The 24,373-nt window shown below is 43.5% G+C and overlaps 1 protein-coding gene across 1 annotated transcript; it reads left to right on the top strand.

Moving 5' to 3' along the window:
* Positions 1–632: 632 nt before the first annotated feature.
* On the top strand, positions 633–23,375 carry LOC133364189 (cytochrome P450 4V2). The gene is made up of 11 exons (XM_061584396.1): positions 633–927; positions 7,050–7,162; positions 13,038–13,123; positions 14,560–14,750; positions 15,875–15,944; positions 16,486–16,612; positions 17,249–17,440; positions 19,605–19,707; positions 21,066–21,200; positions 21,314–21,493; positions 22,816–23,375. The coding sequence occupies exons 1-11, from the start codon at positions 732–734 to the stop codon at positions 22,986–22,988; spliced, it is 1,566 nt and encodes a 521-aa protein (XP_061440380.1). The 5' UTR covers positions 633–731; the 3' UTR covers positions 22,989–23,375.
* The last annotated feature ends 998 nt before the right edge of the window (positions 23,376–24,373 follow it).

Here is a 24,373-nt window from a genome sequence, read left to right as displayed (position 1 = left end):
CCGTATGATATGTTCTGCATATAGTCGTGGACCCCTTACTTTTTTGGGAGCAGGATCCGAGCAGGGTCCCTATGTCTCCAGCATCCTACGAACCCATCAGCATAAAAAGGGCGTGAGGTATAGCCACTGAGAAGAAACTTTTAACATGCTTCCTTGTTCTTTCTTGCTGATTGGAGCCAATTCGAGTGAAAGTAGGTGAGAAGACTTCTCAGTAAGTACCAGCCTCCTCTTTAATGCTTGTTGACTCCTGGGGATGTCTGTTGTTGTGGGAGAAGGCATTAACAAGGATCTCATTCTCAATCCCGCAGCAAAAAATGGGGGTGGCTGTAACATGAAGGGACCCCTGCACTTCTGCATTTGCCACTACACTACTGGGGGTGTTTGAGGACTATCATGAGGAGGGGCACTTCCACATTTACCACGACACTCCCCCACTGCTGACGGGGTCCCAAAAGGCATCTCAGGACTCCTGTTGCAATTCCTCCACGCCCGCCGGCAGTCTGAACTGTTTTCCCGGGCTCGATGGAGGCGACCCCGCCTCTCTCTGTCCTTCCTTCCTTCCTCCTGTCAGGCGTGACCTTTTCCCTTCCCGCAGGCCTGGCCCTCCCTCGCTCCGCCTCCGCCTGCCCCTGCCTCGGGGCGTCTCTCCGCGGTAAAACAATTCGCTTCACGAAGCGACGGGGAGGCTGTTCGGCACTCGGCTGCCGTTGAGCGAGGTGGGGCTTTTGGAGATGGCCTCGGAGGGCGAGGGGCTCCTCTACTGGGTGTCTGTAGCGGCCTCTTTGCTCGCCACGCTGCTGGCCGTCTTCGCCTCCTGCTTGCTGTTTGAGCAGTTTTGGACACGGAAGAACTTGAAGGCCATCCCGAGGGTAGTTCCCTGGTATCCAGTTCTGGGCAACGCTCTGATCTTTGAACGCACTGGGGAAGGTAAAGGCAGACAGGTCCCCAAAAGCGAGCAATCGCCTCTTGTCCGGGCAGCTGTTGCGCCCAAACATCGCTTCCCCCACTTCAGGAGCCGCCATTGCATTAATACTCAGGGCGGGGTGGGGATGCAAACAGGTTTTTGGGGGGGGGGGCAGAGAAAGAGAAGATGCAATTGGCTCCGATTTCTCAAAGTTTGAAAACAATCATCTGAGCACCGTGACGAATTATTTTATATTTCTGAGAGGCATCACATTGTAGCGGCGTTTCCTAGGGCATGCGCAACAAGAAAGCATTGGGAACCAGCCACCCTGCGTCTCCCAAAGGTCATCTCTTCCCTGACAGAGTTTGAGGGTGTCTCTTTTCTTTTTCTTAATTTTTCCCCATTGAATTTCAGTAAGGATCCTTGTTCCACGGCACATTTAATTTGTTCCTCGTATGCAGAATGGGGGTAATTTTGGTATAGCGATACTTCTTTTTGCATTGCAAATGCACAAATAACCCCCCCCCCTTAAAGTTAGAGATACTTGTGAAAGGGCTTTTCTTCATCGTACCAATGCAATGAAGGGTGGACTCCAAGCCAGTCGTGAATATGCCATGGGTGTGCACGTGTTTGATTGTCCAAATTAATTAGCAGACTGCAAGAATGTGATCTGGTATGTGTTATATAATTTGGGAATGAGTTAGAAAATCAGAAATCGAGTCACAGAATCGAGTGTGCAGAATAAAAAGATGTGTTCTTGTTTATAACCTCTGTGGAAGTTTCTTCTTTTTAATTATCAGTATTGAGGCTGGATAACCGAGAGCTTTTTGACAGACACTTTAAAAGCAAAAGTGCACTTTGATTGTAAGCATGGAGTGGTGCCCTTATCTGTCATCTCCACTATGGAGTGAAACCTACACTTGAGGCTTCTTTGACCTGAGCTCCAAGCAGTCAGTTACTTTGTGGGCTTCAATCTTCAAAACCTATCCTTTATTTTGGAGCAATTGGAGCCAGTTTCTACAATCAGTAGAACTGAGTGTGCAGGGCTTTCCTTGGACAGTTGTTTCATAATGCCGGATGACGACATGTGATTTAATGTTCACCTGCATCAAAAACAACTGCAGCAGCAACAACACAAACCACCTTTGCAGTAGTGCAAATCTTTCAAATCTTCAAAGCATATTGAACTTACCAAAGCTACCGCATTAAGATCATGCGGAGCGATTCTCAATTTTTACAGGACAGCAGGTGGCAATCTTATTGCCCCAGCACTAAAAGTTTTTCAGTGCAAGGTTCTCGCACAGATCTTGTATGGGGCAGCAGTCTGGGGCTGGGAGGATTCTTATCTCTCCAACCTTGAGGCTATCCAAAATAACTTTCTAAAAAAACTCTTGCGTTTACCTATTGGTACTCCGGCGACGCTACTTTGAGCAGAGACCGGATTACCTCCAGTCAGAGCTCGTGTCCAGTGTGCCCTTCTTACTTTCTGGGGATCTATAAAAAATGCACCAGCAAAGCTAATATTGAAATCCTGCTACGAACTGGCCTCAAAGGATAAGTTCTGGCTATCCAGACTTTCTCATTTTTATCAATTGTATCATATTCCGGCCCAGGCTTCAAATCTGCCCAATAGAGCGAGGTTGCGGGAGACAATTTTCCTGCATTGATTCTGGATAGATAGATTGGCGATTATTAATGCTAAATTCTCCAAGTGGTACAGAGAAATTAAACAGGATCATCTGCAAGCAAGATACCTGACCTACCCCATATCAATAAATTTAAGACAAGCTTTCACAGCACTCAGGTTTCAGACAATGCCGACCACAGTCCTGTCAGGCCGTTACCTTCAGCTGCCATGGGACCAGCGGTTGTGTATTTGTGGAACAGCGGTGGTTGAGGATCTGCCCCATTATTTGCTGGAGTGTCCTTTGTACTCTCAAAAGCTCCGATCTAAGCGTGTTGCAGAGTTGGCATGTGATTGATCAACAGTAGTGCAGTTAGGTAATTTCAGGCTCTGGATTTGATAGTCTTATGTTCTTCCATCTCTGTAGTCTTACTTCACTTATTTCAGCATGTAGTAAACTGGCCCTGCAACATTTGCAAGCCCTCTGGCTTTTCCTGGTGAGTAGGGCCTTGGACAGCTGCCCCAAACTAAGGATGGAAGGATCTGTCAGTTTCGGTCCTCTCAGTTTCTCATTTTCCCAATCTTAAATTTGGCGCTCTGCATTTCTGCAGCAGTTTGCATTTTTTTTTAATTCTTATGAAAATTCTCTAGCATTTTAGTGAGAATTTCTCCTACAAAACACAATTTTGTAGGTAGTTTTGACTATTGTACACATTTTTGCAAGCAATTTCTCCTAACATAATGTAATGTTGTATGTTATTTTCACTATGTTCATTTTTGCACACACTTTCCCCTAATACTTGTATTTGTGCAAACGTTGCTTAGTTGGAGAACTACATTGCCACATTTGGAGAAGTGCAAATTTTGACAGATGGCTGTGTTTCAGTTCTCAAGTTGGTTCGGAAAGTGCAAATCTTACAATTTTGGCTTTAAATGTAAATGGAATCAAATTTGTCTCCCACCCCTACCCTAAACTCTTGCCTTTACGGCACCAGTGCCTCTTTGCATATACAAAACTTGGATGTCAGGACCAATAGTTCACATTTGCCTTCTCCATGCTAGAAATCGCCCCATGATCAGGAACCCTCCATGATCAGGGTTCTGTGTGCATTCAACTAATCATGCTTAGAAACCTTTCAAACCTTTCCACTCGATTCTGGAAAGTCAGAGTGGAGTGGATGGGGGGAAAGGGACATTGGGAATGGGGCTGCTATGCATAGCTCCAAGCCCCCTGCTCATGTTGTAATTCTATCTTCAGGCATAATGCCTGAACAGGGTTAAGGAGCAAGTCTAATTGATCCCTACTTGAAAGTAAACTTTGTAGTTTTCACAATAGTGAACATCTCCCAGAAGAATTAAAATGTTTCCAAACAAAGTTTGTTAAGAGCATGGAGCAGTTACTTGAAGAGTAGGAAAGAAAATACTTCAAGGAGTTGGGTCAATTGGTGCAATAGGATTTTAAAAAAAGTATTCTTTTAAAAAGTTTTCCTAACCAACTCTCAAAAAAACTTAATAGTCTCCTGAAAGATTTCCTTTGCAAGGCTGAAGGATGTGCAGCCTACAGTATTAGGCTTTTTTTTTTTTGCCGCTCACTTATTACAAATCTGAGACACCTCTCTTTTTCTTTAAAGAACATTTTAATCCTTACAACTCCATGCAAAATGTAACAGCTTTTTCTTTTCAGAGGCTCAGAATTAATGAGCAATGCATGATTTCTAGGGGTATTTTTGTCATTTTGAACTGCTTCACTGTGCAGGCTATAAAATTGGAAATGCCAGGGCAACAGGTTACCATGTCTGGCAAGGCTCTATTTGCAGGGGAGTATGAGTTAGGTAGAAATACTTGTCTGAAATGGAAAGCAGAAAAGGGAGCAGTAGATGTGGGACTTCAGGCGGGGGAATTGTTGTAAGCTAAAATACTGAAAAATAATCTCTGTAACAATTGTACCTACATTTTAGACAGATTAATTATAAACATAAAGCTACTACCACTTTCCCCCCATAATTTGTGAACATAAAATATATATGTGAAGTTTCAACTTTAAAATGTCTACAATTTCATAAGTCTGCAACTTTTTCCTGTCCAGGTCCACATGCTGATAGTGGGCAGAACCAGAGACAATAATGGGCAGAGCCAGAGGCAAAAGTATTCTAGATTCACTAATTTTGGGGGAGGAAATATTACCGTCTTCAATTTTCACCATGGCTATCTCAGATTTGAACTCCCAATCATACGCATCAGGCAGCATCAGGAGGTGTTGGGGGATGCCTAAAATAAGGGTGGAGGCTGTATGTGTGTGCCCCTGCACTACAGGTTGCCCACCTGTATCCTAAGTACTCCAAGAAGTGGCTCTTTTAGACTATACATTTATAAAAAATTATAAAAGTCTCACCTGGTGGATTAAGTCATGTTACTATTGTGTTACTATTGAACAATGTAGTTGACACCCCTGACAAAAGTAAGAGTGTTCCAGCTTTAGGGTATGAGGCACCTTCTTAACCTGGAAGGGGGAGGGGGTCATACAAAGCAAGGTACTGCCTCTGACCTTTCTGGGTGCCTTGTTCAAAGCCAGAATAGTCTTGGGTCTCCTGTGAATACTTAAGCTTGTATCCTCTAATGTCTGGGATAGACAACATGGTGCCCTCCAGATGTTTTGGACTGCAAATCCCATTAGCTTCAGCCAGATGGCCAATGGTCAGGGAATATGAGAGCTGTAGTCCACAAACATCTGGAGGGCACATGTTGACTACTACTCTAATGCAAAACACGTACTAACATTGTAGTAGAAAGCTGTAATCTGAATGCTCTGAAGTTGCTTTTAATTCTGGGTTGTTCCTCAAAGAATTAAAATAGTAGACTTAAAGTAATCTCCGAGTCTAAAGCTCCATGTCCCAACCAGAGTTAAGACTACCTGAACCCTATTTAAGATACGTTGGCATAATCTCAAAAGTTGGTCCCTTCTCCATTATGGTGTTGAGCATATGTCTGGTGTAGATACTGAATCGCAATTTCATCCCTCTGCATCAGGGGCTGCCTACCTTTTTGGACCCATGGGCACAAACTAGAGTTGTTTGGGGCAGTGCACATGTGCGTGCATGCACACACACAAGAAACCAAGAATACTTCATTCAGGCCTAAATTCATTGGGAGGAATGGGTGGGGAGGGGGACCTCGTGGGTACCAGGGAAGGCCTCTGTCCCATGAGCACCTATGAGCATCACATTGACCACCCGACCCTACCTGTTTATTGTATTCACACCTGCACAGAGCTATAGGCAAGCAGCAAATTATTGAAAGATGAGCCATGAGAACTGAACGTCAAACCTTTCAGATGCCTTTTGAATAAATGATTTGTTTGTTTATTATATGGCATTTGTATACCGCCCTTCATGCAAATATATCCCAGGGCAGTTGCAATAAAATGCAATTGCATAATTAAAATCTCACAGATAAGCCATAAACATAATTGCAGCAAGAAACTACAGCAATTTCTTATTCAACTTAGTCTTAGTTTTTCCCCTCTAACCTTTTTTAAGTTAAAACAAGTTTTTAAAAACTAACTTTTTTTTTTTTAACAGAATGAATTAATTAACAATAGCATTTTAACCAGTGCCATCAAGTATTTCCAATACAGGATGTCATTGTAAGGAATAATGTTCTGTGTTGTTAGGTGTTGTTACTGGTGGTTCAGTGTCAGTGGAGCAGTGGAATCTGCTCCAGGTTTTAATCTGAACTTGCAAGTTTGGCCTAAAACTCAGAACGGATTCCACTGTCCCACTGACATGGAACCACCAGCTGTCACTGAAATTAAGGATAGCAGGGCTGTGCTGTAAAGCCATCCTCCAGTGTAACATCTGTTTCCATGGCTCCATACTCTGTCCCCCATGCATCAAGAGTAAGGCTGGCTCCTTCACTTGATAGGAAGCTTGGGGCCTCCATGAGTAAAGTCATCTTTGCCTTCACACCTTCTCTCAACACATGGAGAGGCTGGGGGACAGCGCCAAGCCAGCAGGTGCACTGTCAGAGTGGTGCCCACTATCCATTAATCACATGTAGCACCTTTGTATGGGATAGCGCATGAAGGTGGCTCATTTGTATGGGCAAAATGAGTTACAGGCAAATGTATACATGCTCTAAGAGTTTTTAATGGTCACAGGGAAAGCTTGAACATGATGCATAAATTAAAACATCATCTGAAAAGATGTTGGAAAAAGGCCCTTACTATCTCCTGCAATCTGGATTTAGGAAGAGAAATCTTCTGCTATGTGGTTGTTGATTTAGCTTAGAGTATACTGGGTGACCTTGGGCCAGTCACTGCCTCTCAGCCTCAGAGGAAGCCAATGGTAAAACCACCTCTGAATACTGCTTACCATGAAAACCCTATTTGTAGGGTCGCCATAATTCAGAATCGACTTGAAGGCAGTCCATTTCCATTTTCACATGCTATTCTCATGAGAACAAGTAGCATAGCTATGAGATCATTGAATTTCTCCTTTTTAAACTGGATGCATGCTTTTCCAGCTTTCTTTAAGCAGTTGATGGATTACACTGATAAGTTCCGGAATATACCACTGGTACAGCTTTGGCTCGGACCACAGCCCAATTTGATCTTAATTCATCCAGATACTGTAGAGGTGAGTCTCTCATTCTTGGTCTTTATGGCAGGGCTGGCTTAACTCTTTCCTCCACAGCTACCCCCTCCCTGTGTGCCACCCACACAGCAGTTTTTTTGTTTTAAATGCAGTTTGCAATTTAACATCTATATGAAGCTGCTGGGAGTGGTCATCAAAAGGTTTGGAGTAAGGTGTCATCAGTATGCAGACGACACCCGACTCTGTCTCTCTGTTCCATCTGAATTGGGAAGGCAGTTGAGCTGTTGAACCGGTGCTAGGAGGTGGTGATGGGTGGGATGTGGGCCAGTAAATTGAGGCTGAATCCTGAAAAGACAGAGGTGTTACATGTCCCAGGTTCTCATGTCCGAGAGATGGAGAGACAGCCTGTTCCGGATAGGGTTGGACTCCCCTGGAAGAAGCAGATCTGCAGCTTGGGATACTCCTGGATCTAACATTGTCACTGGAGGCTCAGGTGGCATCAGTAGCTAGGAGCGCCTTTTTCTAGCTCTGACTGGTTCACCAGCTTTAGCCCCTTTTGGACAGAGATGACTTGGCCACTATACTCCATGCTCTGGTAACTTCCAGATTGGATTATTGCAGTGTGCTCTACCTGGGCTGCCCTTGAAGATGACTTGGAAACTTTAATTGGTTCAAAATGCAGTGACCAGATTACAGGCTGGGGTTCCATTTAGATCTCATATAACCCCTGTTTTAAAACAGTTGCATTGGTTGACATTTCGTTTCTGGGCTCAATTCAAGATGCTCACAGTAGTGTTTAAAGCCCTAAATGAAGGGCCCAAATATCTGAAAGACTGCCCCCTTCCCTACAGACCCTCTCGGATCTTAAGATCAGCAGAGGGGGCCTTCTTGGTAGTTCCACCACCCTCAGAAGCCCAAGGGGTGGCCTGGGAGGGGGCATTCTCCCTGGCGACCCCTAAGTTTTGGAACTCCCTCTCCACCGAGGTGCATTTGGCAACTTTACTGTACCGTTCTTGGTGAATGCTGAAAATGCACCTCTTTACCCTGGCCTTTGATACCTGAGATGTATGTTTTTAGATCCTACCTTATTTTTTGTGATGTTGTGATTTTGACGTGTCCTGAGTTTAAGTTGTTTTTAATGGGATATTTTAAACTGTTGTAAGCTTTTTAGGGACCTCAAGGTGAGGGGCAGGTAATAAATTAACACCATCATAATAATATAATAATGCTTAAAACCTGCATTTAATAAATTTAGCATCAAGTGTAATTTGGCTCTAAGATCTGACTCTGGGGATTGTCTGGAAACTATGTGAAAGCTTTTTTTTGGAAATTTGGACAAAGAACATACACGTGGGCAATGAACCTCTATAGTCCTGTGTCATAATAACCTTATGCAAATACCACTTCCATCTATCTCATTCAAATAAACTGTATGCCTTCCAGGCCATTTGGATGGATAACATGTAACCTTTTTTAAAAAAAGTAATCTGAATGAGAATTCAGTTAGCTGTCCTTTCAGTTGAGAAGATAACTTAACAACTGTTAACATTCTAAGACAGACTTGGTCATCCCCTGGTTATAAAACCAAATGAACCCAACACAAGTTATGTAGGCCTGTTCTAGGCTGACTGTCATTTTTATGCCATGAAAAACTTTTGCCAAGTAAGTACTAGATTTGGCATATGCATGCCTTTGTTACTGCAGGGAGAGAGAGGAAATAGGAAAAGGGTGTTGAGATTCATCTGCTGACCTAGGTTTAATCCAGTAGATGCCTACTCAGAAGTAAGCTCTATTGGGTTCAATGGGGCTTACTCCCAGGTAAGTGTGTATTGGATTGCAGCTTTAGGATAATCTGAACAGACATCAAACTGGGGATAGATAGAGCTGTAGTAGGGTTGCCAGGTTCAGTCCCTGAGACTGATCCTGTATCTTTAGGAGAAGAGAAAGTCAGCCAAGTGCAACCCTGTAATGGGAAAAAGCACAAGGTGGAATTCTCCCTCTCCCCTGCACAACTTTTAAAGATGCAAAAGACCTCTTGGTTGCCAGGCCCAGCCTCCAAGAGGTCTTTTGTATCTTTAAAAGTTGTGCAGGGGGGAGGGAGGATTCCACCTTGTGGCTTTTCCTGTTACAGGGTTGCAAGAACACCTGCACTTGGCTGACTTTCTCTTCTCCTAAAGATACAGGATCAGGATCAGGATCAGGGATTGAACCTGGGAACCTTAAGCTGTAGGTACATCTTGCTCAACTGTATCCTAATGAAGTTCATTTTCAACCAAGTAAAGAAAATTAAAATTATTCAGAAATAAGTTCCATTGTGTTTAATGGGGCTTTCTTTGTAGTGTGTGTTTAGGATTGCAAACTAAGGCTGTAATCCAATACATGATTACTCAGAAGTAAGCTCCATTGGGTTCAATGGGACTCACAAGTAGGTGTGTATTGGATTGCAGCCTAAGGCACACTTACCTAGGAGTTAGCTCCATTAGACTCAGTGGACCTTATTTTTGAATAGATTCATATGGGATTATATTTTTAAAGGCTACAATCCTCTGCATGTTTACCTGGGAGTAAGTTCTGTGGAAGCCACCAGGACTTTATTCTTAATAAACATAGATAAGGTTGCTGGGTCAAATTTTGGGTCCTGCTGACTCTTCTGTTATCTGAAGCTACAAGAGAGAGAAATTGTTTTTCCAATGCTTGGACTCTCAAAAACCTTTGCATAATCAGCATAAGGGTTACGTTGAATGCAGATGTTGTGTTAATAATCCACTAGTTTCTAAACCTTAACTGAGTGCTTTCTATCATCTGTGTACATATGTTTCTCCCCCCAAGCAAATGCTATTAAAGTGATATGCATTTTCCATTAAAAAAAGCCAGTGGAGGGTTTTTTCGGCAACTGTTTTATTGCAAATTACTGTGTATAGCTAAAGTAATCAAAATAACATCCACCAGTCACATTAACGGACTCAGTATAAGATTGCTGCCACTTATACTGGACAAAGAGCTTTAAAGCAGATGGTCCCCTTGATGTTGGATCCCAGCTCACATCACCGCTGACTATAGGCCATGCTAGCTGGGGCTGATGGGAGTTGGAGCTTCTCCACTTCCACTTTAAATCATGCAGTGCAGCAAGAGAAGAGCTGCCACATTTGTTCCTCCAGTCCCATCATCTGTTCCCCCATCCCCATCTGTAAAGCATAGCTGGCAGCCTTGCTGCAACAGATGAGGGAGGTAGACAGCAGCAGCAGCAGCTGGGAGTGAATGGGTGGGAGGAGGGGCTATGGCTTCTTGATTCCTTGAGATTCCAAACCAGCCCCGTAATCCGAGTTCTGGAATATGTGATGAAATTCTATAATAAAAAACCTCATGGTTCAAGAGCATATCTATAGCTACCAAACTCTAAAAAGCAGCTATAGGGAATGTGCCAGGGGAGTGGGAGACCAGACCTCCTCTCTGAGATATTGTACTGGCCTACAAATTTGTAAAAATGCAAACACAGTTTGGGCTGGTCTTTCACAATCAAATCCACTTCCTGTGTAGCTTGGAAGAATTTGTTAACATGTGTCTCTGGGCATATGGTGAATGCTGGCAAAACCTGCAATCAGGCCAAATAACAGAAACAAAACATGTGACACAGGAAGTGGATTCGGAGCCGGCTGCATTTGATCGGGGAGGTGAGGAGGAAGATTTGGGCCTGTTGCCTTGTCCCCTCAAATGACCAGAAACCTATAGATTGAGGTGACCTGGAGAAGACCCCCAAAACCAGAGTATCCAGGTGAAAGCCAGAGATCTGGCAATGCTATTGCACTCTGTGACGTCCTTCCTTGGTTCTCCCTGTCAGGTTCCCACCTGCTTGTGGCTACTGCCTTTCACTAGGCACCACCAGGGATACCACCAGTCCGGACCGTCCTTTATATGGTTTCTCACTCCACTGTAGCACAGATCTCACTAGATCCCCCTGCTAGGCAGCACCACCAGTCACGTCCTATAACCAATACTCCCAGAGACTTTGCCTGAGTCTCTCTCTAGCTGGTTACTTTTGTGACTGCATGCTTATGCTGTTCCCAACCCCCTTGTATCTTTATAGATAACGCATACAACTCTGGGTTGCTCTGGATACTTGAATTGTTATTATTCCTCCCTTCACCGCTGCCACCATTAGATACTGCTTCTGTTCAGCCTTGGTAATTACCTTGCCCTCCCTTCTGGTCTGTATATCCCCCAGCCAAGGATCAGGCCTTTGGTAAACCAAATAAGTATTTATTAAATATCAGAAATAACAAGATTAGTTTTAGAATGTTTCACAAGCGTATGGTTTCATCTATTCCTGTTTTGTCCTTGACTTATTATTAATCAGAACTCCAACTTCCTCTTTCTCCACACTCCTGACCTCCACCCTCAAACACCTCTTTCTCCACACTCCCAACATCCACCCAGATTCAACTGTCATTCTTCCATTTATACTCCCAGCCATTCAAACGCTCAGCCAATCATCCGGCATTCTACTGCTCATGTACTCCCCCCTCCTCTTTCACTCCACTTACCATATGTCTTCTATATAAACAGCACTTACCATATTTACACTATAAGCAGGAACATCACACACTCCCATACGTGTATAATGATTACTTCAAGACTAGTTTGCAGGCGCTTGCATTCATGTGGATGGCCAGATTCAAAAGAGGGCAAGCAGGGCTCCAGCTCTTGTAAAATTCCCTCTCCTACATACCTATTAAACTTGTAGGAGACCTGTCCTCTTTTGCATATGGCCACCTTAGTTCCAAAGCAGGTCCTCCAGGTCAGATGGAAGGACTCCCAGGCAGGCTAGCGATCAGCCTCCTTTGGTTATGAACTAATAGCACAGGCTATTAACCTTACAAAGCTGTCTGAGGGTGGGCTGTGGGGGTAAGGACAGAATTGACATAGTGAAAGAAACACTCAACAATTAGGCTGGAGAGAGGCTGTGCTATTACCTGCATCTCCCTATGCAGGCCAGCCTCACACTTGGAGAATGTGCGTGTAATGCTGCAGGAACCAAGAAAAATTGCCCAGTGTGGTCTTGTCTGCAACATTCACCTTCCTGATCATCTCAGCTGCTTCTGCTGCTTTGCTTTAAAAATAAAAACTTGGTTATAGAGAACCATTTGAAAATGCACAAGCAATCTCTGATGAATATTAGAAGCCTACTAAGTTGATCTTAGTTGATTCATGTGACACACATGGGGAAATCAGTGCTTGAGTGGAGGGGTAAGTGCGAAGGGACTTGATTGCACCTGCAGGCCTTGTCCTTTTGACCTCTGTACATTGATTTTAGTCTTCTGAACACAGCCTATGTGTGAATGAGCTGTGTGCTCATAGGCCCTCTCCTTGTGTTCTTATTCTGTGTGTAAGAAATGTATGGGGAATCAAGAGGTGGGCTCAGTGGGCATTGTCCTGCTTCTCTCTTCCCTTTATTCCATGTGTTAGTATTGGCAGATTGCGAACAGAGCTTTGCTGGATAAGATTTGCCATGGTCAGAGTGTAGGGCTTCAAGGTGCTGTATAGGTCTTACCAGTTCTCAGGAGAAGCAAGAAACTCAGCTAAGAGCAATACTAAAACAATAATAACACCCCACAGAATAAATTGTGCAATATTTAATTTGATTTGCATACCCTCTACAGAGTGCACTATTTAGTTTATGGTATCAGAATTTGGCATACCTTGGGGCAGAATCAAGCCCTGCAGGAATCTAAAGAGAGAGCAAAGGTGCCTGTTGACTGCCTTGCTAACCACTGGGGAGTATCGATTGTCAAATCTGCTAAAGTCATCGTTTTGAACTCAAATACGATACATTTAGGTAGAAGGCTTTGAAGGCGGAATAACAGATAGCATAGAAAGGCCAATTCTCAAGGTATTATGTTTTGTTCTCTTCTGTTGGCAGGTTGTTTTGAGTAGCTCTAAGCATATTACCAAATCCAGTTCCTACAAGTTTCTTCAACCCTGGCTAGGCACAGGACTTCTAACCAGGTAAGGCGGAACTCAAAGGTGGTTGGGCAGTGTATCCTTTGGCCATACCTGTTGAAACACAGTCTAGCTGGAGTGTCCAGAGCTGGTTGAGTTATTAGTCATGTTTGCAAGCCCCCCCCCCGAATAACGAAGGAGGACGTTGGACTGAGACCCTAGGCCACATGCCGGACATCCCACTGGGGACATCCCGACCTCTGTGCGTTTTACTGAATGTGTGAAAAGAGACCCTCCATGCATTCAGCTGCATTTACTACACCTAGGAGACCCCTCTCAGATGTGGACTTTGGAGGTGGGGCCAGTGGGTACAGTCCTGCTCCATTTGCCCCCTGTTCACTATCTGCACATCCTTTATTTTTTGATCAAGAAAAAAGTATTGAAAAGCTGATTGGTGCTGACTTTAAGCCCTGCTTTCGGCAGAGGTAAGCTGCTCGATGAAGTTTCCCACTGCGAATTCTGTAGTGCAGCTGATTATAGAAGGCTTGAAATCCTTTCCAACCAGGTGATCAATACTGATTTTCACGCTCTTGATTGTTTTTTGGTATCTGTGTCTCTACCTGCCCAACACTGGATATTTCATATGGCATCAAGTATGGGGCAGGTGGCCATGGTTTGGGGGAAATGGCCTCATGGGCTAAATTGGGACCCATGTTGGCCAGAGGTTTCCCACCCTGATATTAAGGAACATAAAACTAGTCTGGAGAATCTGCATGCGTACTGAAGGGGTAGATAATTTGAGGCTATCTTTTGTACATAAAAATGCCTGTAGCTGAGATATAGGCAGTCTTGCTACCTTGAAATGGAAGTTTTGACAGGATATGCTTCCCAAAGTAGTAAAGCTGAGGATTGTGCATTGAATCTGGAAGTAGAAGTCATGATATTGAGATTGTGAACTGGAAGCTCTGGGCTGGTAACTGAAGCAGAAAGGGATAGAGAGAAGGAAGAAAAAGCCTTAGGGAGTGACCCCTCATTGGTGACTAATCCAGAATTAGTGTTGAGATCCATGACTTGGAGTTTTGAGAAGTGTTTTAATGTAGGGACATAATCATCTCTCATGCTAGTGGTCTCAGTTCACCAAATGCTGGTCCTTATGCAGTCAAAACAGCACCTTTTATGTAGCCTAAATGAGAGAGGCATCAGCAAGTTCAGGGGAACCCTAAAGTTTGCCAGACCAAAAATCTTTTTTTGTGAGGGGAAGGGAAAAAACCCAACAAAAACAGCCCAGCGAGGACTGACTATGCTCAGTTACTGTGGGATGCCGACCAACTGTTAAGAGAAAAAAAATGAAAAGATAGAGGGAAATGCAATGGCTGTAAATGTGAATAGGAGCACTGTGTGCGGCAATATTTTGTTGCAGGGCCTGCTGGTAGGCATTAAATGCATTTTGTTTGAGATCTGGTTGTGTAGAGAGAGATAATGTTTAAGTCTTTGTTTTGCAGCACTGGAGGCAAATGGCGGTCCCGAAGAAAAATGTTAACACCTACCTTCCATTTCGCCATATTAGCAGATTTCCTTGAAGTGATGAATGAACAAGCCAGTATCCTTGTTCAGAAACTTGAAAAGCATGTGGACAAGGAGACATTTGATTGTTTTTCATACATCACACTGTGTGCCCTTGATATAATCTGTGGTAAGTCCAGTGGTTTCTATAAAGGTGTTGCAATAAGTTGAGGTTAAAAAATTCATGCTTGTTTGCTAGAAGAAAGATTTCTGTGTGTGTGATCCAAAGAATTGTTTGCCTTGTTAACAATATCATTACGTTTTGCTATGTAAATTGGGTACATTCCATTTTTAAAATAATGTTAACAGCTTGCTATTCGCTTAAATGCTGACTCAACCATCCATGGTGGAGAAATCTACGCTGATAGTGAAGGAAAATGAATAATTGTCCAATTGTCCAATCAGTTGGAATCAGTGTCAATTTGTAGTCCATCTCAATATGGAGGAGGGTTGAGACACAAACGTACATGTGGGGGGGGGAAGGGAGGGGGAATCCCAAGAGAGATTGGCTGCAATGATTGTGCATTATAGGGACAGGATGCCGTCGACTACAAAGTGACCATATAGCTCAGTGGCAAAGGTCATGCTTTGTACATAGCAGATTCCAGGTTCAGTCCCTGGCACCTCCAGATAAGGCTGGGAAAGGCCTGTCTCTGAAGCCTGGGAAACCATTGGAGTTCATTGTAGACAACCTTGGGCTAGATGGGCCAATGGTCTCAGTCAACAGAAGGCAGCTCCCTGGGTTCCTTTTATTCATTATTGGTTTGTAGATGAAGGGCTTTTCTTTTAAATAATTTTATTGAATATATAATATACAGAACAAAAAGAAAAACCGAACAAACGTTAAACCGAAACAACAACCGTAGCCCAGGATCACTGAGGATATATATATGTAAAAGACAGAGCTTGGAAACGTTACTTTTTTGAACTACAACTCCCATCAGTCCAATCCAGTGGCCATGCTGGTTGGGGCTGATGGGAGTTGTAGTTCAAAAAAGTAACTTTTCCAAGCTCTGGTAAAAGAATAACATTATTTCCTCAATACATTGAGAAAAAGAGTAAGAGAATTATAAATACACTTTATAGAATGCAATTCAATATTTATGAATTGGTTAGCAAAAGAAAATTACGAAAAAGGAAGTTTCCTTTTACTTTAAGAAAACCAAATAGATCTAGCTGTAGATGGTAGTTAATCATGTAAACCATGTTTCGTTGATGAAGGCTTTTTTTGATTTCTCTTTCTCCTGTTGATAGAAACAGCAATGGGCAAAAACATAGGAGCCCAGGACCATAAGGATTCAGAGTATGTCAGAGCTGTCTATAGGTAAGTGTAAAGGTCACAATCTGTCCCAGCGAAGCAGAGATGAAGATTATGGGATTATGGGAGTGGGAGTCCAGCAACATCTGAAGTGCTATAGCTTCTCCACCCCTGCAGCAGAGCCTTGCTCAGCAATTCCTTTTACATGGAGAAAAGGCTGTTTTCCCTTCCGTGATGCAGATAGCCTTCAGTCTGCACTTGGCTATCAGCATGATGAAGTTCATAGAGGCTCGGTTTGTGGGATCTCCTCCCCACCCCTTTTTTTGAGGCAGATTGCACAAACTGGGCCTCTGTGTGGGTTGAATGCTTTTGTGGAAGCCCAGTTCACTCTGGAGATGATTTGTGCAGTGGAGGGTCGGGGTGCTGCCCCAGCTGCATGTAGTGAGCTGGGGTTATGCCTCCCTGTTTTGCATGCAAGCCATTTTTCTTGGCCTCTTTGCATGACACTCTGTTTTGCTCAGCCTAGCGACAAGACACTCGGGCTCATTGCTGTGCTTTACAATGCTTTCCTAGAAAGATAATACAGCATTGTCGCTTGTTTCCTTAGGATGAGTGATCTGGTTCATCATAGACAGAAGTCTCCCTGGCTGTGGCCCGACCTTTTGTACCTTATGTTCCAAGAAGGAAGAGAACATTACAGGAGTCTGAAGATCCTTCACAGCTTTACTGATTCTGTGAGCTGCTGCATTTTCCCTTTCGCATCATGTTGCATAGGCAAAGCCACCAAACCGTATTCCACTAGCAGGCACAATTGTGGCTCTCCCAGGCTCATAGGCCTGCTTCAGGCATTCATCCTGAACAAGTGAGGGCAAAAGTCAGCCGAGGGACAGGGCTGTGTATGTTGACGTCACCCCCAACATTGCGGGGTGTGTCCTCTCCAGTCATGGCCTTTGCATGTTTAGGGCAAAGGTCTGAAAAAGGCTTGTAAGTGTGTTTGCCTGAATGCCGTACAAGCCCCAATTCCCAGCACCCTTAACTACAATTCCCAGGATTCTCTGGGGCAAGTTCATGTGTTTTAAATGTGCTTTAACTGTCTGATGTATATACAGCCTTAAATGCTTTGTAGCCTGGTCCTATGTGTGTTTACTTAGAAGTAAGCCCCCATGTCCATGAGAGTGTTCGCGGAATTGTACCGTTTAGACAAGTTGAGTGCCAGTGATAATATTTCTTCCCTGCTTGTCAGTGCATTGCATATTGCTAGGTCCAGGGTACGCTAGATATAGTTAATCATTTTATATAGCACTGCAGGGAGCACCCAATGGATTGTGCAACCTGATATATGAATGGCGTTTTTGTTTTTAATATCTAAGGTTATTGCAGAAAAAGCTCGTGAACTAAAAAGCCGGGAGCAGCATAAAAGCGATGTTGCCAGCAATGGAGAGCAAAGTAAAGGCAAAATCAGGAGAGCTTTCCTTGATATGCTTCTGAATGCCATTGATGATGATGGGAACAAGTTGAGCTACCTGGACATTCGAGAGGAAGTGGATACTTTCATGTTTGAGGTATAGAATTTACAATACAGAGTGCCGGAGTAGCATGGTGGTTAAGGTTGCAACCTGATACCCACAATGGAAACCTCAGGCCCAGGCCACACTCCACATTGTCCTTGCTTTGCACCATCCTTGGGTGTTTTCCTGGCCTGAATGCTTCTTGCTTGCATGGGTGGAGCATAGAGAGGAGTGTTTAGGTGTGTGGAAGGGCTGTGACTCAGTGGTAGAGCATGCGCTTTGCATACAAAGATCCCTGGCATCTCCAGGTAGGGCTGGGAGAGACTTCCTGTCTGAATCCCTGCAGAGCCGCTGCCAGTCAGTGCCAACAATACTGAGCTAATGGTCTGACTCAGTATAAGGCAGCTTCCTATTTTCCTATGTGTGGAAACTAGCCAACTGTACCAAGGTGAAATTCACTTTCATTTTCCTGCCTATTTTGCCTCTGGCCCTGCCCACCACCGGTGTGTGACCCCTAGAAGGTTGCTCAGAAGAGAATGTGGAACTTGAGCTGAAAAATATTCTCCACTCCTGATTTAAAGGGTTACAACAAGCTAATTGTTAACCAGTGGACTTGACCATTTAAGGTATATCGGTTACTGCCACCAAATGACAAACGCATTAAAATAAGCTGAAAAGAGTAACTCTATAAAAAATGGCATCCAAACAAAATGGATTCACAAAAGTTAAAATGTTGAAAAGCTTGGGAAAATAAGAAATAAGTATTTTCCTGGCTTCAGAAGTGAGCCTCTCTAGGGAGAGTATTCCAAACCCAGGACACCACCAGTGAAAGGGCTCTTTCCCCAGTATTTATTTACTTTTTTTATTATCAATATTTCTATACTGCCCAATCACAACCTCCTCTGGGCAGTTAACAATGAAATCTTGCTATAATTCTCTCCCAAACATTGACTAAAAATAGACAAACTTAGATCAGCCACACATCCAGCTAAAGTAGATGAAACCACCACCAGCAGACCACTGATGCAGGAAAGCAAAAACTAACAATCATTGATGCAGGAGAGCTAAAATAAAACAAGTCTTCACCTGGTGCTGGGAAGACCATAATGAAAGGGCAAGATGAGCCTCTCTGGGAAGGGTATTCCACAGCTGGAATGCTTCATGGTAGCTATTCACCACTCCTGAGAGGGTGGGGGAACCAGGAGAAGGACCTCTGATGAAGATCCAAAGTGTGCGCAGGCAAGAATATAAGACATAAGTGGAGCCCTGCTGGATCAGGCCAAAGGTCATCTACTCCCGCATTCATTCCTCACAGTGACCAACTGGATGCATGTGGGAGGACGGTAAACAAAACCTGAGTGCAACAGCATTCTCCTCACTTGGGATTCCTATCAACTGATATTCAGAAGCATACTGTGCCTCTGACAGTGGAGGTAGAACACCGCCATCATGGATTGTAGCCATATCTTTCATGAATTTCTCTGACCTATTTTTAAAGACATCCAAGTTGGTGGTCATCACCACCTCTTGTGGAAGCAAATTCCAGAGCTCTTTCAGAACTATGGAGGTGAAGGAGCTCATGATGATATATGGTTAACTCATTTTATCCTTACAACAATCTTGTGGTTTAAGCTGAGAAAATGTTGTGACCCAGGTTGGGAGGGGAAGCATTGACGAGGGTGATACCGACTTTGAGGACTGGGGCAATGAACTGAGAGAGGGGCCAAGCAGCGAGGAGAGTTCATAGCGCGCCCAGTCCCCTGGACTTCCTGCTGGAGCGCAATCTGAACTATCAGAGACTGCCCCATTAGACATGTGCCCCTCGCCCACGGCACCGCCTTGTCAACCTGCTGTTCCCCAGCCGAGCTGCCCACGCTCGAGCAGACAGTTAGCCTCCACCAGTAACCATACTAACAAAGTATTTTTAGATATGGGAGTGACTCAGGAGTGTCATTTTGCCTTCAACACATGGGAAGTGATCAGGGCTGGAAGAATTCTAGGCACCTGGTCTTCCCAACAAGTTTAACATTTTGAAATATTCACTCTTGCATATGAGGATGGTTCCTTTGAATTTTGGATTTGCTCTAACAAAAAACAATGCTGGTACCGGAAGATTTGAAATATTTCCTGTTCAGGCCCAGGAATAGGCTGGCATTATAGTGGCTGAGAATCCTAATTTTTGTGATTAAAATATTCACTTTTAATTATCTCCTCCTAGGGTCATGATACCACTGCTGCTGCGATGAACTGGGCTATTTACTTGCTTGCAAGTCATCCAGAAGCCCAGAGAAAAGTTCACAGTGAACTGGATGAAGTTTTTGGTAATTTTTCCTTTTCTCCAGGCCAACATTGGACAAGTATAGTATGCCCATGTATTTCTTTGTAAGGGCACATTTATGACCTAGTTCCTCTAACACAGAGATGGGAAACCTCTGGCCCGTGTGCCTCATTATGCTGAGAGTTGGTCTCAGTTTGGCCCACAAGGCTGTTTTCCCCAAATCACGCTCACCTACTCCACATCTGATATAGTATGTGACTTTGGGGGTGGAGCAGCTAAGGTTGTTACTACAAAGGAACAATTGGGAGCTTGAAGTGAGAATGACCACTGTGATTGGCTGTGCTAAGTCCCTATTGGGAACCAAGGGGGTTCTCTGCCAGTGCCAATCAGCTGAACAACATTTTCTGCAGAGGAAAAATGTCTGTTTGCAGATGTGGTTTGAATTCGAACCGCACCTATAAACAGACTTCAAAGGGGCTTGCTGTAACCACTGCTCGGTGGTTACAGCAGGCCCTTGTGAATTTTGGAAGGCAAGTGGTCCCACTGAGGGGGAGGGAGGGGGAGGATTAAGGGTCTGGCCAGATCCATTTCTCCAGACCTGCTCTAACACAGTAGTGGGGGACCTGTGGTCCTCCAGACATTCTTGGACTCCTAACTCCCATCAGCCCCAGACAGAATGGTGAGGAATGATGAGAGATGTAGTCCAGCAACTTTTGGACAGCCACAGCTTCCCCACCCCTGTGCTAACAGGAAACCTTTAAATAAGAAACTCTGTAGGTGGAGCCTTTTACTGGCTTTGCATAATCATCAAAGGCTCCCAGGTGACATTCCCAGGTGATCGTAAAAACAATCAGTGGTTCATAGCATCCCATCCTTTCACTCAATAATGACCATCCACTGATTCAGCTTTCTTAAGAGGGAGCACCTATAAAAGGATTGCAGTTAGTCCCATACTGAAAACAAACAACAAAAAATAACACTTTTTTTTTTTGCTGGCTAAGTAGGCTGTGAGTGCTTGGAAGCCCTGTGCTATAGTAGCCTTAGTAGCTGACAACTCCTTCTGCTGACAAAAAGCCCTTCAGGAGATTGAAATCCAACTTTTCGCAACTCCAGTGTGGTCAGATCTTCTGCCAGTGAAAAGGAAGCACTGATGAACTGATTAGCCAGTGTATGACTTTATCATAACCTTTGGTGTAGGAAGGCACGTTGACTTAAAACTTCTATCCAGGCACACTAACATGCCAAGCTTAAACAGAAAAATGAATTATGACAGTAATTGGACTAGACTGAAAAATGTCCCCTGCTCCATCACAGTGTAAAATAGATCTTTAAGGTTAGGATGCATGTTTTGCAGGTTCTAAGTAATGTATGTTTCTCTCACGCTGCTTGTTGTCTTATCAGGGGACTCAGATCGTCACATCACAATGGATGATTTGAAGGAACTACGGTATCTGGATTGTGTTATTAAAGAAGCTCTTCGTCTTTTCCCTTCTGTTCCACTTTTAGCCCGCACTCTGAGTGAGGAATGCTATATCAGTAAGTAATCCAGGTGGGCTGCATGCATTGCTGCACTATGGGCATAAGTTCAGCACTAGTGGGGATGGTCTTGTAAGAAACAGCTCTCATGAATATTCATTCTTTTTTGACAGGAGGATTTAAGATACCAAAAGGGATTAATGCCATAATTGTGCCTTATGCTGTGCATAGAGAACCTGATGTCTTCCCAGAGCCAGAGGAATTCAGACCTGAGCGATTTTTCCCAGAGAATGCAGCTGGGCGGCACCCATATGCATATGTGCCTTTCTCTGCTGGGCCCAGGAACTGTATTGGTATGTATGAGAGACAAAGATCTGTATCTCTTCAAAACTCCAAAGTGCTATGTGTTACTATGACTTAGTAAAACCTTTCCGAAGAAAAACATTTCTCTTGATTTGAAATTGATCTAGCAAAAATGAATGTTTTGGATATATTGGACTCCACAACGTCTTTACAGGAAGATGCTGGAGGTGTAATTCTGAAAATGCCTCATTGAGGTATATGATGTGAGCGTGTCCAGAGATACTTTCTTGTTGGTCTGAAGTTGTTGTCTGTATCAATTTTGTACTGACAAACTTTGATATTTGCAGATGTTCATGTACTTTTAACTTATGTTCCTGTAGTATTGGGTTTAATAGCAGGACAACAAAAGTGGATTTTGTGAGACCTATACTACAAGCCTGGAAGGATAACCACCCACCATCTATTACACAATGGTCTGAGGACCTTGCCACCCTTGTTACATTTGCACATATTTTCTATAAATGCCAATCTTGTGTGGATGCCTATTTGGACATCTGCAGGGCTTACATTGACATATATTTTTAATTTCAGATGAAAGTGCTGATGGTTATTGTATTCTTAATGTGAGCTGGTGGAATTTTGTTGTTGTTTTTGTCCCTGTCCCTTTTTAAAAACCTTTCTTTTTCTTGTTTATTAAATTTAATATTTTAAAAATTGATAAAAAGAAAGTTTTGTTATGGTACTTAGAGCAAGGCCTACAAATGCATACTTGCTGTGTCAGGACTAGCCCTACCATTAGGCAAACTGAGGTAATTGCCTCAGGTGGGTGTGAGGGGATGGCACATTGGCATCCTCCTGGTTCTGACACTTGACTCCTCTGGCTTGGCTGGCCCTACCACTGCCCTGGTGAGGCCTTCCACCTTCTCCCTCCCTGCATTGCTCTAGAAAGGAAAAAGGGGCTAATCAGTCAATAGCAGGGAATGTCTAAAGGGGATTTTTGTCTAGTAGCAAAGCTGAAAGTATGTGAAATCTTATTTGGTCTACCTGATGCTAGTCACACTCAGAGTAGACCCACTGAAAATAATAGACATGACTAAGAGCCATTAAATTCAGTGGGTCTACTCTGAGTAAAACTTAGTTGGATACAACCCAGTCAGTCAATTCATCCCTTCCAGTTTTCTACTTTCTTCTTCCAATGGCGGTCATTCTTCCCCCACCTCCATTTGTTTGGTGGTTTTTGCCTGTAAAATTATAGCAAACTGAGATGAATCTGAGAACTTGACCTCCGTGTCATGTGGCTCACACTGAATAATAAATAATTCTTTTTGCTGTGGCTAACTGTATCTGTCATTGCTTTCAAACTCCTGTGCAGGTCAGCGCTTTGCACAGATGGAAGAAAAGACTGTTCTTGCCACCATCCTGCGACACTTTCGTGTTGAAAGTGTGCAGAAGCGTGATCAACTTGGCCCTGTAGGAGAGCTGATTCTTCGTCCAAGTCAAGGCATTTGGATTCAATTGAAAAGGAGAGAGCCTTCCAGCTCTTGACATAAGAAACCTCAGAAACATTCCTTACCACACTGCACTTGGATTACTTCAATAAAAACCCAGTTTTTATATCAGTACATTTCAGACTGCCCAAGCCTACTAGTTGTTTTGTTTTTTTAACAAAAAATGTGTGGGTTTTTTTTAAACCAACAGCTGCAGTCCAAAAGGTGTCATTTGTTTAAATGGTGGGCTATTCAAAATGACTTTGGAATTTGTAGACTTCAACCTGGGTTGCTACTAGCTGATTTTTCTTATCCTAAAGAAAATGAGCAATTAAAAAAAAAATTCCTTTATTTCAGTTTTGATGCATGTAATAAATGGAAAACGTATATTTTAATGTATGTATTTTAATGATGTATCAATATAATTAAAAACATTGAAAGCAGAGTGAAATCAGCTATGTATTTTGCTAACCATGGAGAGAGGATGGTGAATCTGCTACTGTCTAGCCTGTGTCCTTCAGGGATTATCCCTCCTGACACCCCATGGTTGGTTCAGGAAATCCCAACCCAGTGGGACGCTTGCCTCAGACTGGGTTAGATAAGCTCTGTGCAACACAAGCTTCAGCTTTTGTCCCTCACAACAAGTGACCACTGGTGTGCCTTGTTAGCATAATAGGATGTAGGTACAGGAACTGAATAGGACCTTGATATGGTAGCCCACATGACCAGGCAGACATGCAGGAATTTAAGTGAACAAAATAACTTTATTAAAATATAAGATGTTAAATGGCATATTGATGTATAGTCCCTATCTTCCCCACCTGTCCTATGCCTCTCTAGCTAATATGTAATCCACCCTTTTCCACCCAGCTCACTCCCACAACACAACCTCCCTCCTTCCCCTCCAAATCCCAACAACAAAACTCCCAAGTGTCAAAACCAACAGTCTTTTATTCAGCCCGCCCTTAGAACTTTCACTCACCCTCCCTCACAACTGGCAGTCTTAAAACACTCATACTCCCAGGCAATTCATTTACTCATTCAAACCCATAACATATTTAATAACTGTTTCCAACAAGTGGTTTTGTTACAATCCCCTGTAGCCTAAACTGGAAACCCAAGGGTTGTATCTAGTGGTGATTTTTCCTTAGTGTTTTCATTCATGCAAGTTAGGGCATTCAATTTTTAACAGTCCCTCCACCTCTCCTCTGCCCACCTAATGCAGACCTCCATACTATATGCCATTCTGTTCCGGAGGCTCTCCTAATCCACACATGTAGCTTTGGAGGGGATTCACCAATAGGCAAAAAACCTTGTGGTTTAAGAACATACCTATAACACACAGATATTTCTATCAAACTTTAAAAAGCAGGGAAATTGGGCAGCTATAGTGAATGCACCAGGGTAGCAGGAGACCTGACCTTTCTGAGATATTGGACTGCC

This window comes from Rhineura floridana, chromosome 9 (assembly GCF_030035675.1).
Source record: "Rhineura floridana isolate rRhiFlo1 chromosome 9, rRhiFlo1.hap2, whole genome shotgun sequence".
Lineage (NCBI taxonomy): Eukaryota > Metazoa > Chordata > Lepidosauria > Squamata > Rhineuridae > Rhineura > Rhineura floridana.
The sequence above is the reverse complement of the archived record's forward strand: the minus strand, read 5'-3'. Positions and strand labels throughout refer to the sequence as shown.

Excerpts from the sequence above, each read along its gene's own strand:
- LOC133364189 (XM_061584396.1), top strand. The coding sequence starts at position 732 with ATGGCCTCGGAGGGCGAGGGGCTCCTCTACTGGGTGTCTGTAGCGGCC. Across the intron at positions 15,945-16,485 it reads TATGTCAGAGCTGTCTATAG|GATGAGTGATCTGGTTCATC; the intron begins GTAAGTGTAAAG and ends TTGTTTCCTTAG. Across the intron at positions 21,201-21,313 it reads GAGTGAGGAATGCTATATCA|GAGGATTTAAGATACCAAAA; the intron begins GTAAGTAATCCA and ends CTTTTTTGACAG.